We start from the raw sequence: 15,525 nt of genomic DNA on the forward strand, positions 1-15,525 counted from the left end.
ATACTAGAGGCCCGGTGCATTGAAATGCGTGGATTTCTTTAATTTAAGGACGAGTCCTATTACTAGGCTTAGACTGAGCTCAGTAATCCTCACCATGCTCTTGACAAACAATATTCCCCATAGACACCTATTAAACACTCTAGCTCCAGTATTATTTAAAAAAAAAAACAAACAAATTTAATAACATTTCAAAATATATATTCTAATTTTAAAATAAATTCGAATGTAGGAATAAAAAATATAAAATTTCTGTTCAATGTTGACATGGAGAGAAGACAGACTGTAATTCACTTTTTCTTAAGTGAGTGAACCCAGGTAGGCCAGATTTCATGATTTATGGGGTTATTGCTCTCTGTTTTCCTTCCAATTGGATCTCTGCCAACAGCCATGCCGAGCCTTTACCTAAGTTGTGTGAACTTTTAATGTGGTAATATACAAAGAAATTGCTGAGTATATATGAATTAATCGCCGGAATAATTGCTAAGTTAACATATTCAATTTACGCAAGAAAATTATATAAAATAATATTCAGCTAAAATAGAACATAATGCATTTTCATGTAAAAAATATATATCGATCAGTTGCATTTAAGCAGAATTTTTAGTAGTATTTTTAGTAGTTATAGCAACCGCTACATATCCATAACTAGCTAAACGAATTGTTTATAAAAAATAAACAAGTATCCTAAAAATGTAAAAATGTACTAATATAGGTTATTAGTAAATTTTAGTTTAACTTGATAATATATACGTTTATACGGACAAAACCATTTGACCACGGCAGAGACGGTCCATAAGCTACACGCGCATAACGGAATATAAGATGAGCATGAATTTTGAAGATTATATAAATTCTCTTTTATGTTAGTATTATGTGTACATTAGCGACACGCTCTAGCTTCGCACCGTTGCACGTTTTTAACGATATGCACTCGGGATGTGTCGTAACTCCTCTAAAATATGTTCTACTGCAAAGAAACCTAACATATTTTAGAGAAACACAAGACGAAGAAACATAGAAAAAGTATATAAATTTTTACGCATACGTACACAGTTTTGATTAACTAAAGTAATTGTTTTAAACAAGCAGTGTAACATAGATGATTTTGTATTACATATTTCATATTACTACACAAACTATTATGTATTTTGGGATAATGTGTATAATAAAATATATAAATAAAGTGGAAAATAATATAACATTTGGATGCTATAGCATAGCAACCAAATGTTATAATATTTTCTACTGACGTCTTTATCGACATTTTTACGAATAAAATGTGAAAATGAATCAAAGTCAGTGGTTAACTTAAAATATGGTCATTTGATTTTAAAAATTTAATTTAAGTTCAAACAAAATGATAAAATGAATTAAGACTGTGCCTTCAATGTCAGAACATTATTTCAACATGAAACCTCATTTTTGCCTCAGCTACGCGGCAAAGAAACTTAATATTTATTGAAATTGATTATAGAGAATTAAAAAACCAGTCAATTAAAAAATCGTTTCAATATTTACAGTTTATTTGTGATATAATGTTCATACTATAAAATCTAACAGCACCGGTAGTCTCTGTAAATCTCTGTCTCTGAATTACAATCCAGGTAATAAGTACCATAGAATTCTCGAAGCGAATTTATTGCTTCAATCAAGGAAGTCAAATTCTAAACTTTAACACTAGACTTCACAACTTCTGGAAACAGCGAGGTTGTGAGCTTGCATAATCACTGCAGAAATATCTGGAATGGAAACTCGTTTATTTGTAAAGCTTAAACAAGTCAATACTAAATTATTGCACTGGGACTGTATCTCGGGACTTGGGTCTTCGACCAAAACTACAGGTACGTAAAATATTTGTGTGTTGGATAATAAAAATAATAATTAAGATTGAATTATTATTTTATAAAGACCATTTTATTATATTCAAGAGACGCAATTCATATTCATGCATTATAAGTAAGTAAAACAGGGGCTGTGTTGTGTATCTTTCCAGCTTATAAATTTATTTTTTATGCTTGAATTATACACATCACAATTGCTCGTTGAAGTATCATTGTACAACAGAAAAACGTGGAAATTTGAATTCTTTAGTACTTGATATACATATCTTAGTGTCTGTAATATGGGATAGAATCTCAATGGTTACTTAAACACTCGGGTAGACAGATTTCGTCTGATGACAAAGGCACGTATCGTCTAGACTGGCGCTATATTGATGCTGTTAAAATAGTATCACTTTCAATTTAGATTTTAGCTAGATCTAGTAATCTCACATCCCATCGTTAAGGTTTAGGGGATCTTTATCACTTAACGTAGAAGTAAAACAAACAAAAATAACGAGGTTAATGTAACTGTAAAAACATTATGGACAAGGGGATCTGCCTTCTGTCCCAGACTGCCCAGTTTTGATAGAAACGAGAAATGTATTTCCAGTTCATCAGTCCGATTTCGCGAAACATCACCCCGAATTACATTCAACCTTTCGTAAACATGTTATGATGTGATAATAAACGTCAACTGAAGGTAATATCGACCAACTGATTTCTGAATAATTTAAACTCATTAGATAAGGTATTATTTATAGAAATCGATTATTCGGTATACCTTGTGCATAAATTTGAAACTAATATTATTAAACTTTCAGCAGAATATATGTTTACTTGAATGTTAATTTAGAGAAAAAAACATAAGAAATCTCAGTCCAAATCTATTGAATGGGGTTTTAATTTTGTTCAAAACTTATAATTTAGTTATAGTAAGTAAGGAGAGTTCTGTCAAAAATATTTAATATACACATTAATACTAGACAAAAATTCGCCAAGATTTTATGCCTAGTATAAATGATTCAATTTAATAAAAATATTGTACGCACCATAAAAGACTTTAAATAAATGAAATATCAAGTGTATCAAATCTAATGAAGTTCGAATATGTATATTTTTAGTTTAGCGTAAAACCATTTACTATTAGTTTGTACATCCATTATACTATTAGTTTCAGTCAGTTACAAAGCGAAATACCACAAAGGAATGTGTCAAAGGCACCCCTTAGGCAAGTTACGTGCAAAGGAAAATTTTACAAAGTTGTTTTTGCAAAAATTCAGCTAACTGATATAAGGGGACTTCGTTTTAGTCATGGTCAGGATACTAAGCAAATACTTAATTATTTTTTATAAGGCCGATCCACATTATATACTAATTCACAACTTTCAATATATTATGTAAAACAATTTTTCTTAATGAACAAATTCCAAATTCGTCACTCCAAATATATCCAGAATAAGGGCATTTTGAAGTGCTCAAGACGAGATTTTGTCTAGGAGTTCGAATTGGGACATTAGCCGAAGTGTTTTTACAGCGTAATCTTCTATTACGTTTATTGCTATTAGATAATTTATCATTAAAAAAATATTATTTATTTAAATATATTTATTTATTTATATTCACACTTCCTTGGTATACTTATAATAATAAAAGAAACACAATACATACAAATTACAAGGGATGCAGCGGGCTGCCTTATCGCTAATAAGCGATCTCCTCCAGGCAACCCTTATAAGAAAAGGACTAAAAAAAATGATGATTGTAAGAAGTGCATAATCAAAATCAAACGTTATAAAAAAAAATATTTATATATATATATATAACCTTAATAAAAAAAAAATAATAACTTACTAAAAAGCTAATCTTACGGATTCATCAATAGCAAATAGCGATGCAATACAAAAGAACAGGAGATACAAGAATTACACAGGTCACAATTGATCAGGATATGATAAGGTTAGGAACTGTTCATATAGAAGAGTTTTAAAAGATGACAGGGAGGAAGCTTATCGTCAGTCGAGCAGCATATTCCACAGCTAAATAGCGGAAATTCTAAATGCTTATGAAGGATGACCTGATGGTTGGAATTTCCAAAAAACATCTATAATATTAATATATTAATTATAATATTTTTTTATATAGGCAATTAAAAATGAAACACCGAATTAATACGACAGTCTTTATTTTTAAGTAATAAGCCCGTTAACAATTGGCAGAATTCAGAAATGAAAACGTTTTTGAACATTAAAAAATCTAAATTTCCTTAACATCGGTGAGTTATATAAAAAGCCTCCTTACAATTTCTAAACAATATAACCTTTTACATAGAAAATATTAGCAATCGACTCTTTCGTTATGGATCAAACTGAAATACAGCAATACAATATATCTATTAGAATAGGTTTCAATTTAAAAATGTGGTTTTATAAATAATGACGTCACGTTTATGTATAATATTATCGTTTTCATATCCCATGTCTAGCTCAAAGCTCATTCAACATTATCGTATATAATTATAAAATATAGATTTACACGACCCACTTGATTTAGATAACAAGCATTCAAATAAAACTATGTATATACATTTAACATACATTGTATATCATCCAATAGATGGCGCGATACAAAATTATATTTCCTTCCATAATAAAGACAATTTTCATATCAAAATTAACTATGTAACTTAATTATATGGCTCAATATGAGCCAATAATAACGTCGAAATATATTCAACAATTCATACAAAAATATAAAATAGATTTCTAAATAAACTCTACAGCGCCTTAAACACCGATAATTATCTCTTTTTAATCGCAAAACCGCCTAACAATGTTAAAGCATAATATCATTTAGCGCCATCTGTATTTCATTCAAGGAAACATTCGTATACATTAAGGCACCTCCTTTTATAGAAAATAGAAAATTAATAAACTGATCATTTCATACTATAAAATTATAAATTTAACATTAACATAATTTATTTACAATATTATTTACATAAATGCTTAATCATAATGGACCGGGAATTATAACAGTCGCTTAAATGGCACAAACAGCTTTGTTACAGTACCCATATATTTAACTTAAAATATCTAAAATAATAATGGCACTGAATTTCTTTATATGTAGCAACAAGCTAATACTAGTTTAATAAGCATGTTCCATATTCAAACGCACAGAATAGATAAATGTATGTCGCAAGTTAATGCAAATGGGGGCGTTAAAGTGGCAACACTGGTTCTAATACAAATAAAACATCCACTGTACTATATTTGTCTATTCTGTGGATAGGTGGGCCATCTCATCAGTACATAACTTTGCAACTTAGCAAAATTACTTATTTCAGAAGGAAAAGTTCGTGTTTTGTTGTATAACAAAAAGATAGGACACTATTAAATTCAATTTATAAAATTAAAAAAAAAACATGGATTACTTGAACAGATTTAGATTGTTTTTGAGATCTAAAACGCATAGAGATCGATAAATATAGCTGAGTAATGAATAAATTTCTAACTTTCTTAATAGGAAAAAGGTATTTCAGATTTTCCAGAAATATGTAGGTTACAAAACAAAAAACTATCAAACAATTGACTTAAATAGACCAATTAATATTTAATAATATATTGCCATTGACAAATTCTCAATGTTGTAATGAGTTATACATTTTAGGTTTACAGCCTAAATAATCTAAAATTTCACCACAGATCTTAATACAAATCGACAAATGGCCGTCTGATATCGTAAAAAAATCTAAGATTTTTAGTACTCATACATCGTGTTCTACACGAAGAACACAGCATTAGCGGCCCGTTCTAAAATAATTTCTTACCCAAACGGCAAGTCGTAAAGGGTCCTTTTAGTAGGTGTCAATAGAATTTATCTTCTTCAATATCCAGGTTGTTCTTGGTACAGGGCTGGTTTGAATGTCTTCGCAGTGTGCCCATGGAGTCATATTCGTTTGCGATGGCCTTAGGGTACAATTTGGGGGTAGTAGCCACATTGTGGTTATTGGCGTTTGATATGTTAGTTGTTTTTAATAACATACTGTTGCCCCCGATACCAGAGAATGATGGCTGCCGTTTTGGTTTGCGAGGCTGAAAATTCATTACATATTAGGAAACTTACTGAAACTTTAACGTTCGTTGTTAAACTCGGAACTCATATTAAGTTCAAAAACTGTTTTCTATTCAGTATCCCTGATGAATATATGATATACAATATTTTCAAAAAAGATAGATAGCTAATATAATCTGAGTGCTAATAAAAAACCTTACATAAATACGCTGCAGAAACTATAGACAAAAGAACAAAGTCAGAAAGGCCCATGCCGCGAAAAAAAAATATTTTTGCATTTAAAAGTTTAGTGATCGGGAACAGCTTTAGGCTTACAAAACATGTGTGCGACAAATAATTGATCAAGAAAATTTACTCACCCGATCCAAAGGTACAGTCACGTAGCTATTCTGTTTTGCTGTAATGTAATGTGGACTCGACGGTACACGGGACGACCTATTCCACGTACCACGACGCTGTAGGAATATGACCACGCCCAGGCATACTAGACAGCCTAAGGATAATTTTTGAGTAAACAGTTAATTTAGTTAGGTCATTGGACTTGATAAAACACTAAAAATTACTAGTGTTTTTCTTCAGAACGATCAAAAGTTGTTTCATAGTAAAGAAACCAGTGCAGCTACAACTATTTAGGTTTAAGGGCTCAGATGTCTTTATCTGTTTCGTGATGATTGCATATTTTAATAGGCAAGTAGGTGATCAACCTTCTGTGCCTGACACGCTGTCGACTTAAGAGTTTAAGGTACCGGTGTCCTTACGATGTTACCTTCCTACACTCTTCGAGTGCAAATAAAAAACGTACTTTTAGTTATTGAAATTGTAGACATAAAGTTCATATTTTATGAAAAAAAAAATAGTGTCGTAGTAGTAGTTTATACGAAAACAACTTTGTATATACTTTTATATGTTTTGAATTACACTTACCAATAACAAAAGAAGCAACAACGCATCCGATTATCCCACCAAGGCTGAGCGATTCGTTGCTCATAGTCACAAAAGATGCCATCTCCACTCCTTGACTGTACGCTGGCAACGCGTTTAATTCTGAAAGAACATTACGTTCTATACTCGTTCCAACTTTACAATATAAATATGAATTATATGATTCTAAATGTTCCGTATGTCGTCGATTGTTTTTGAAGACTAAAACGCGTAGAAATGTTGATGTGAATCGTTTTAGTTTTAGTGAAAAAATTTATTTTTTAGTAATATCAGCTTACAATTTGGTATTCTTGTTATATACAATATAAAATACTCTATCACAGAGCCATTTGTAGGTAACTGAATAGATATTAGATTGAGATTGATCACAGCGACATCTAGATTAGAAATATCAAGTCGAACAATGGAAGAAGATTAAAAAGGTCTGCTACAATATGCTTAGGGGTTGTTCCTATTTTTTCCTTATCTTCCAAGTGTATTTCAAGGAAGAATACATATGACGTCTAATACAAATATTTTTTTTTATACAAGATTTAGTATTTTCAATGTACATATTTGTCAGAGAAAAACCGCAAAATACGAGTCTAACTAAATAATAACTCACCGTTATCCATATTGTTATCATCACACCGCGCCACCTGTAACTGTGGACCGACGCAGGCGCCACTCTCACAACTTCGCCGTCTCACTCTTTCTCCTCCCTCGCATTCACCCCATTGGCCCCATGATCCCCAGCCAGTTTCAGATTCTGAAATGAAAAGTAGTCGTTGGAAATGTTATAGATACTTTTCAACTAACTCCGAATAGAAAAAAAAAAAAAAAGTTCTGTTTTACGAAAGTAACGCGAGTGAATCCGTATAGTGAAGGTTGTATAAGAAGTAAAAATAGCCCTAAGATAAATAAAACACAAATTTTTAACAATTTCTGAATACAGAATTTGATTTCAAATAAAATTAATGTCTTCATTAATTTATTTGAAATTCTTACCCAATGTAAACAAAGAGGATTATAAATACATACCTGCGCATGTATTAACACAGATTCGCCTCTCGAGGGCGGCACCGGCGTCTGCGCAGCCCTCCGGCGAGAGACACATTCGAGTGCGCGTACGATGCCCCGTTGCACCACTTTCACAATTGCCATTGCACTCACTCCACTCACTCCAGCAAGACCATTCACCTGAAAAATTAAAAAAATTACTTATAATATTCATGTCTGGCTTTCATCTATCTTTCATAAATCTGTGTCTTACATGATAAGGCAAAAACATGCATATGCTTCGTCACGTGACCATTATATATTAATTTCTGTGACGCGCCTGTCGCAAAGTAATTTCGTACCCTGACCGATTTTACGAAGAAAACTAAAATAGATTCAAATTTTTTTGCGACGGTTGCCTTATTGAAATATAATTGGCACGTGACAACCATCATGGCTGGCTATTTATTTATTTTTTATTACATAACCTTAACCCATACTTGAAAAGTCACAACCACAGTAACAAGTATAGCACGAACATAAATTAAATTCTGTACACTATAAATACTTGCATATAAAAAAATAATCAATAATAAATTGTAAAATAATATGAATAATAATATTTTATTTATTTTATTATTTTGTATTACTCAAGATGTCATATGGAAAACGGTGTAATCGTTGCAGCTCCTTACAAAAGTTGTTAAAGAAAAAACTTGGCGATTAAAAAGAGTCGCGGAGAGTTTATTGCCAGTTCTCACTTCCGTTCTACGCCCTTGATTTGAGAACTGACAGTAAATGTAAAATTAGAAGCATTTAATGTATATTTCTATTTTTGACGTTCATAAATGTACATTATGTTACCTACATATATGATTTTGAATTTGAATTTGAATATGTTCCTCCTAAACTTACCATTACATGCGTGAGTGTTACAAGCTCTTAGCATGTCATCGGGTCCACTGCATGGGGGTCGTCGACATCTCCTAGAACGGGCTTGTTGGCCCCCTCCACACGGGGCAGAACAGGCTTCCCACGGACCCCAACCTTCCCATCCATCTTCTTCTGGGGGTGTACTGCTACATGCCCCTTGAGCATTGCAATACCTCTCTTCTTCACGGGCTAGAGACAACTGGAAAATAGGATAAATGCAACCATTTACTGTAGAATAATATATTATTACAATAATACATAATTACATTAGTTGTTAAATAGTAAACAGTTACTAACATCCTATCCGGTAAAGTTAATAATTATTGCTAGTGATGTAATAGACGCAGAATTATCAGTGTTAGCTAAATTATAAGGGTGTATAATAAAATTATTAGGGTATAACTCAATATTAAAGAATTAAGCTGAATTCAAAGTACATATATTTACCCTTATTTGTTCCGGTGTAGGTGCCTTACATAGGAATTTGAATCTCTTTTCAGTGTAACTGCCATCAGACGCATTACCTGCAAAAATTATTAATTCTATCATGGTTTTATATTCAAATTATTATCATAATCTTCAACTTATAACAGTCAGATATTTTGTCATTTAGACTTACTATAAAAATAGTTAATTTTTTAATTAATAATATTTTTGGTATCTGCTTTATGTAAATTATATATACGCTATATAAAAACTTCACAAGACCAAACTAAAATAAACTACTATCACGCAAAATATCTAACCTAGCATTTGCACCCACGGTGTCCAGGCAGTTGCCTTCCGAACCTCACAAGGTCGTAAATCACAAGGTAGCCTTTCATATTTTGGTCCTTCGCAGTCCGAACCGCCATGTTTGGGTGTGGGGTTACTACAATTCCTGCGTCTTTCTTTTGCGCCTGCGTTGATTCCACATCCAACTCCTGAGCATGGAGACCAGGCACTCCATGATGACCAGCCTCCATCGACTGGGGCCAAATTGGGGTCTGAAATAATAGATTATATATATAGATACATTCCATATTCTTTATTATCATTATTTATTTTTTAATTACTCAATTGAATAAAATGGCTAGATCTTTGAAGGTTAGAATCACATAATGACAGGTATTTTGACCATTATAGGAGTGACCTGAAAGGGTAAAAAGAGAGACTGTTCCAGAATAAATAAAAACTAGACTATTTGATTTTCTTATTTGGTGATTACGTCGACAGTAATTATTATAATACTCATATTACCCAACCATGTCTCTATGTTTGAAAACTAAATGCATTTCTGAGGATTCCTATATAAAATTAATTAGGTTATATGCTATTATTTTTGAGAGCTTTGCTTACGTTTGCTGTCAAGAGGAGGGGGGAATTTCACACCGGTCCCATAGTAGATAGTTATTTTTATTAAACTAAAACAACGTTTGCCGGATCAGCTAGTATATACATAAGGTTATTTACCAGGACATGGAGGCAAATTAGCGCAGTACATATCGCTAACATCCAGACCAACGCAGACTCGTCCACCAAATTTTGGTTCAGGGGATGTACAGGTTCGTCGCCGGGATTTGACTGCGATGCCGCAGGTGTTTGAACACTCCGACCACGGAGACCAGGCTGACCAACCACCATGAACCGTACAGTTTGCTACTGCTATACTTGCACCTGGAAAAATGTGGATATATTACCTTAGTAATATAGATAATATGACAAATTATCTTGTTTTTTTATGAGCTATTTAATACTTTAAACCTCACCTCCAAATTTCAGACGCGGTATTTCTACACTAATATTATAAAGAGGAAAACTTTGTTTGTTTGATTGTAATGAATAGGCTCATAAACTACTGGGTCGATTTTAATTCTTTCACCACTCGAAAGCTACGTTATCCACGAGTAATATAGGCAATATTTAATTTTGAACAAAAATAGGGTTCCGTAAGATATTAGGGTTTTTCGGACACAGGGTGTAAAAAATCAACCAAAGAAGTTACTTATTTGCGTACCCTGCCTGAACTATTAAAGATAGAACCATACAATGTTCTAACTAATTGTAGATCTTATAAATATCTACAAAAAAGTCCGTGATACACTATACCTATCTATGTCGAGTGAGGCACAATAACCATAAATGATATACATGGCAAAACGACGTTTGCCAGTTCAACTAGTATAAAATATAATCACTGACCCTGGGAAAGCCGCATGCCGATTTGGCTGTTGCCAGAATGCTTTAAAAATTAACACATATAGAAAATTCGAGTAAAATATTTGTTTTAATTTATTTACCTGCACACTTCTGCCCCCCATTCGCTGGTCTAGGGTTGTCACATCGCCTGGTCCGACACATACACATGTCGGGTTTATCATCGTATGTGTTTCTAGGCGTTCCGTCTTGCATACAAGGCTCCCAGTCCGACCAAGATGACCAACCGCCGTCAACTAAAATATTTATTTTGATGAGAATGAACACAGAATGTTCTACACATTGCTCACAAGTTTGAATAACAGTCGTGTTTGCGATAGATTTTTCTACGTACTCTTTATTACTAGCAGAATTTTCTAGAAATATATTGAAATTTTTCTATAGAAATATTTATATAACTAGGTAAATTAGCTTGGCTTTTATCAAATAAATCCTGAACCCTCAATTTTATTGTGAAGTTCTTATGAATAATAAAAAAATAATAATTAAAGTTAACGTACTCATTCAACAACAAATCTATGGTTTCTAAATAATATCTGAAATATGAAGTGAAAATATTTATTTAATTAACAGACTATTTTAATATACAAATAAACTAACCGGGTGTGTTGACAGTGGGACAAGTAGCTGTGTTCTGTATAAAGTAAGTGTGGTGTAAATGAGGTGGAGCCCGAATACAGATTTCCCTCGCATCGTCCCACCCGCAATGTGGGTCTGTGGCACCCACACAACTTGACCTGGTCTTGTATCTGGAACATCGCTCGCTTCCCAGGCGAAGAACACCCGTGTCGCTACCTATGTAGATCGACATCTGTGGAATAGGTTTTTTATTTACGTTCCTTTTCATAAGTAAAGTCCTTTTGCATTTTTCGTCTATGCAAAGGGACCTTTAGAAATATTTTCCTATTTATACATACTCGGTTTATGTTAATTATGCTAAAAATATACAAAAAAAGGAAGTTTAAATAAAATTATTGTTGCGTTGTATATGTTGTTTCATTTTCCTGATGTAGTAATTTTAGAAAGAGACATGTAGATTTCGACAGAGTTTGAGAGTTTAACAGAGATTATATTTTTAAATAGTTAATTGTTACTTACAGAATCCTTAACAAACTGCATAGTCTGGATATCGTATCCACCATTGCCATCCTTCAACTTCCAAATTTCGACCACGCATGCGCCCTCATATCGCGGCAGTATTGCCAACTTTACAATACTACTTTTCTGTGTTGCCACAAACACGACCAGCTGCTTTCCAACATTTTTAGTGTTGGCAACATCGACTGTAACGTGAGTGAACCGTTCTAGAGTGGCTTTGTAGACTGGTCCTCCAGAGATTGGTTGTATTGCGTCGTACATTAAGTGATACCGATGGTATTCTAATACGATTCTGAAATATTATGAGAAATAAAGTCATATGAAGTTTAGTGAAGAAAAAATCTATTTGAAATACATATGTCAATGTTTCAAATTATTTTTCTTTTTAAATGGTATCTGTTTTACTATTGTGGCTTACAGCTTATACTGAAGGAACATGCGAGTATTTTAATTGAACTTAATTGATTATAAAAATTGTATTCTGATAAACTTTTTAAAATAGTTCTTCATTTTTAAAGTCGGCTAAATTTGTTGTGACTAAGTTTTAATGTGTTTTTATAATTAAAATTTTTGTTTTTATTCATTTAAATTTGTTGTTTGTTATATACTATATAAGACATTTGAGTGTAAGAACCTAGATTCAGTGCTCAATATTTAATATGGTTTATTAATTAAATAAATGACAATTCTTACCTCGTATCATTAGCACATCGGAAATGTTCCCTAACTTCTTTGGAAGGAGACTTTGGTTCCCACGTTGAAGTGGGCGAGTCTTGCACTTTGTATGGCCCTTCGAATGCTGCATGTATGTCTGACATATTGTATATGCACACAGCGCTGCCAGCTATGCTGTTTCTGTAATGCAAATTACGGTGTTCATAGTTTTTATACTACGCATAATACTCCGATTTTTAATTGCGAGAATTCTGACAACTATAATTATTTTGACTTGTCAGAGATGGCTTCAGGTTGAAAACACTGGTAAGCATACTAGCCACACTTACGTCGGAGTACTAAATACAGCTACAAGTAATTTCTCCTGAGGCAGATATTCCATGCTTTGTACTTCGTCGTAGTTGAACGACACGTCACCGGGCACAGAACATTTTAAGCGAGCCTTTATGAACGTACTCCAGTTGTCTTTCATCACTAGATGGCCGCCTAAGTCGTTTTTGCACACTCTGGCTACCCGGGAGTATAAAATCTGAAAAAAAAAAATTAGTAAAGATTGTATGGCTAATAATTCTATGTGCCGAAAAAATAATTAAAAAATTAATAATACAAATTAATTGTATATAAAACATTGTATGCATTGCACATCTATATAATACATAATTTTATTGTATGTATACATAGAAAGATGAACCCAGGCTTTGAGGAAATGTCCCGGGTTCAATACTCGGTGTCTACTTTCATACCATGAAACGACGGTATGAGTCAACTTTTCATATTGAAATCAAAATAATTATATTTAGATCTGCCTGAAGGATTGCGATTTTTTGCAATATTGTTTACGTGGGAACCAAAGTCTCCTTCTAAACATAGCTATATATTAAATTCTTTAAATTTCGAGTTGAAAGTATACCCAACAAAAAAAAATCTTATAATATTCTAAAGTATGTTAACTTAATAGGGCCATATGGTGTTAATGGTCCTAGACATTAAAACCCTTTTATGGTCAAATAAGAAATACTTAAGTACTATAACACCTGTCGTGACTAGTTTATTATCTAGCCCGGAAAACGATCAGGCCACTTAAAGATCGCTTGAATCCTTAATCATTTAAGATGTTATGTTCACTTTGAGTATCAGATAACTTCAGCTTTTCTTTCCTCTATATTTCCATACCTTTGATAAAATTAATTTGGGTAATAAATTGGTCTCGTCCAGACTGCTTTTTTTAAGTCTTAATTGTTTATATACTCATTATCAGTAATAGCTACGAGTCGTTAGTCATTTAATAAAAATAAACTATAGGCTATTTAACTATGACTTACTAATATTAAAAAGAAGCAAGATTTTTTGATGTATATAATGTTTACTATTAGATTATTTTATTACAGAATTCCTAATATAGCCTATATTTATTTTCCAAAATGTTACAGAAAAACAAAAGTCGTGCGAAGGACGAACATGCTACAAAATTACATTAACGTCAATTTTAAAACAAAAGAATATCATAGCGCATAAAATGAAGTTACATCATCATTTAATTTAATAACCTCAACTTTCTATTTCAAATCTACGATTCGTATACATTACGTCTTGTATTGTAAAAATAGAACTCCGCCTCAATCAATCGCGCATAAAAGATAAATCCAATATATATTCAATCCAAATTAGCTATTGCAGCTACAGCAATGTTTATGCACGATTGACTCCATAAAAATGTAAATACCATTCACAATATACAAATACTTTGAATTGTAAAATAATTTCCTGGCAACGATTTAAAGTATTCTAAGCCTTAACACTGAGGAATAGGAGTGAATCTTGTATAATCATAAGTTATGTCACTGACGTATTGCAAGCTATTTAAGGTTTTAGCTTGATACAACTGGATTACTGTAATGGGTTTATTTGACAGCTATTCTTAAGATAAGTATTGAGTATAGAACCTTATAGAACAAATTTAAAATTCCAAAACATATCCGTTGATTCAGATCTGGTGATTTCCTGGCTCAACGAATAAGTATCGCAATAAATTCACAGGGACCAAACTTTTTAAATTTGTTTTGATTAGAAGATTATTATACTAAAGAAGACAAATCGCATCTTTTGAAAATATAAAAATATTAGTGTACGTGTATTTTTCATACTAGTATATATTATAATTGGTGAAATGTTTTAAATAATTATTTTGTATGCGTTAAGAATAAAACTTGTATGCAACACAATTTAATATCGTAAACTAACATACCTTTCCACAATTCAAATGTTCAACAGCCACTTCTCTGAATACGAAGTAGACGAAGTGGTCATCTTCGAAACTACCTACAAATTGTGGTTCATTCAAGGAGTTTGGATCATACTGGGTCGTACGCAGCATCCCTGTGTTGCGAGAGGCACCGTGAGTCCTGAAATAATATAAATATTCATTCGGTACTCTTAAAAAAAATTAGCTTATACTTAAGGACAGTCTTTGGACTAAGTTCTAATATTACACACAATTTAATTTTGTTGTGTTACAAAGTTGTATTTGGTCTTAGTATATAAGTTGTAAATATATTTTGTGAAGTATTTACATAATAATAAACAGACTTATTATAACAGGTAATACACTTTATTAAATAAAAAAATAAAATACGTTTATTTTTGAACATGAGATCATCAAGGTATCACTTATTAAATTTGAATTTTTTTCACTTATTAAATTTAATGAATTAGTGGTCTTTTTCCGTGCCCAACTAAACATGTTTTCATTTGTTTCGTCAAAAATAAAACCCATTGCTATTTCTTATGTTGCATAAATTAAAGTCAA

General features: G+C 32.1%; 1 protein-coding gene across 1 annotated transcript in view; it reads right to left on the minus strand.

Moving 5' to 3' along the window:
* Positions 1-3,994: 3,994 nt before the first annotated feature.
* The window catches only part of LOC110993029 (semaphorin-5B), a 44,328-nt gene continuing 32,797 nt past the window's right edge, over positions 3,995-15,525 (minus strand). The window contains exons 6-20 of the mRNA XM_022259090.2: positions 14,965-15,121; positions 13,049-13,248; positions 12,738-12,899; positions 12,045-12,336; positions 11,547-11,757; positions 11,030-11,182; positions 10,203-10,406; positions 9,497-9,736; positions 9,198-9,274; positions 8,733-8,949; positions 7,860-8,018; positions 7,444-7,587; positions 6,822-6,941; positions 6,257-6,390; positions 3,995-5,917 (exon numbers count right to left, since the gene is read on the minus strand). Coding sequence (XP_022114782.2) covers positions 5,690-5,917; positions 6,257-6,390; positions 6,822-6,941; positions 7,444-7,587; positions 7,860-8,018; positions 8,733-8,949; positions 9,198-9,274; positions 9,497-9,736; positions 10,203-10,406; positions 11,030-11,182; positions 11,547-11,757; positions 12,045-12,336; positions 12,738-12,899; positions 13,049-13,248; positions 14,965-15,121 — 2,698 coding nt within the window. The 3' untranslated portion in view covers positions 3,995-5,689. The remainder of the gene's footprint in view (positions 5,918-6,256; positions 6,391-6,821; positions 6,942-7,443; positions 7,588-7,859; positions 8,019-8,732; positions 8,950-9,197; positions 9,275-9,496; positions 9,737-10,202; positions 10,407-11,029; positions 11,183-11,546; positions 11,758-12,044; positions 12,337-12,737; positions 12,900-13,048; positions 13,249-14,964; positions 15,122-15,525) is intronic.

The sequence above is a fragment of the Pieris rapae genome, chromosome 14 (genome assembly GCF_905147795.1).
Source record: "Pieris rapae chromosome 14, ilPieRapa1.1, whole genome shotgun sequence".
NCBI lineage: Eukaryota > Metazoa > Arthropoda > Insecta > Lepidoptera > Pieridae > Pieris > Pieris rapae.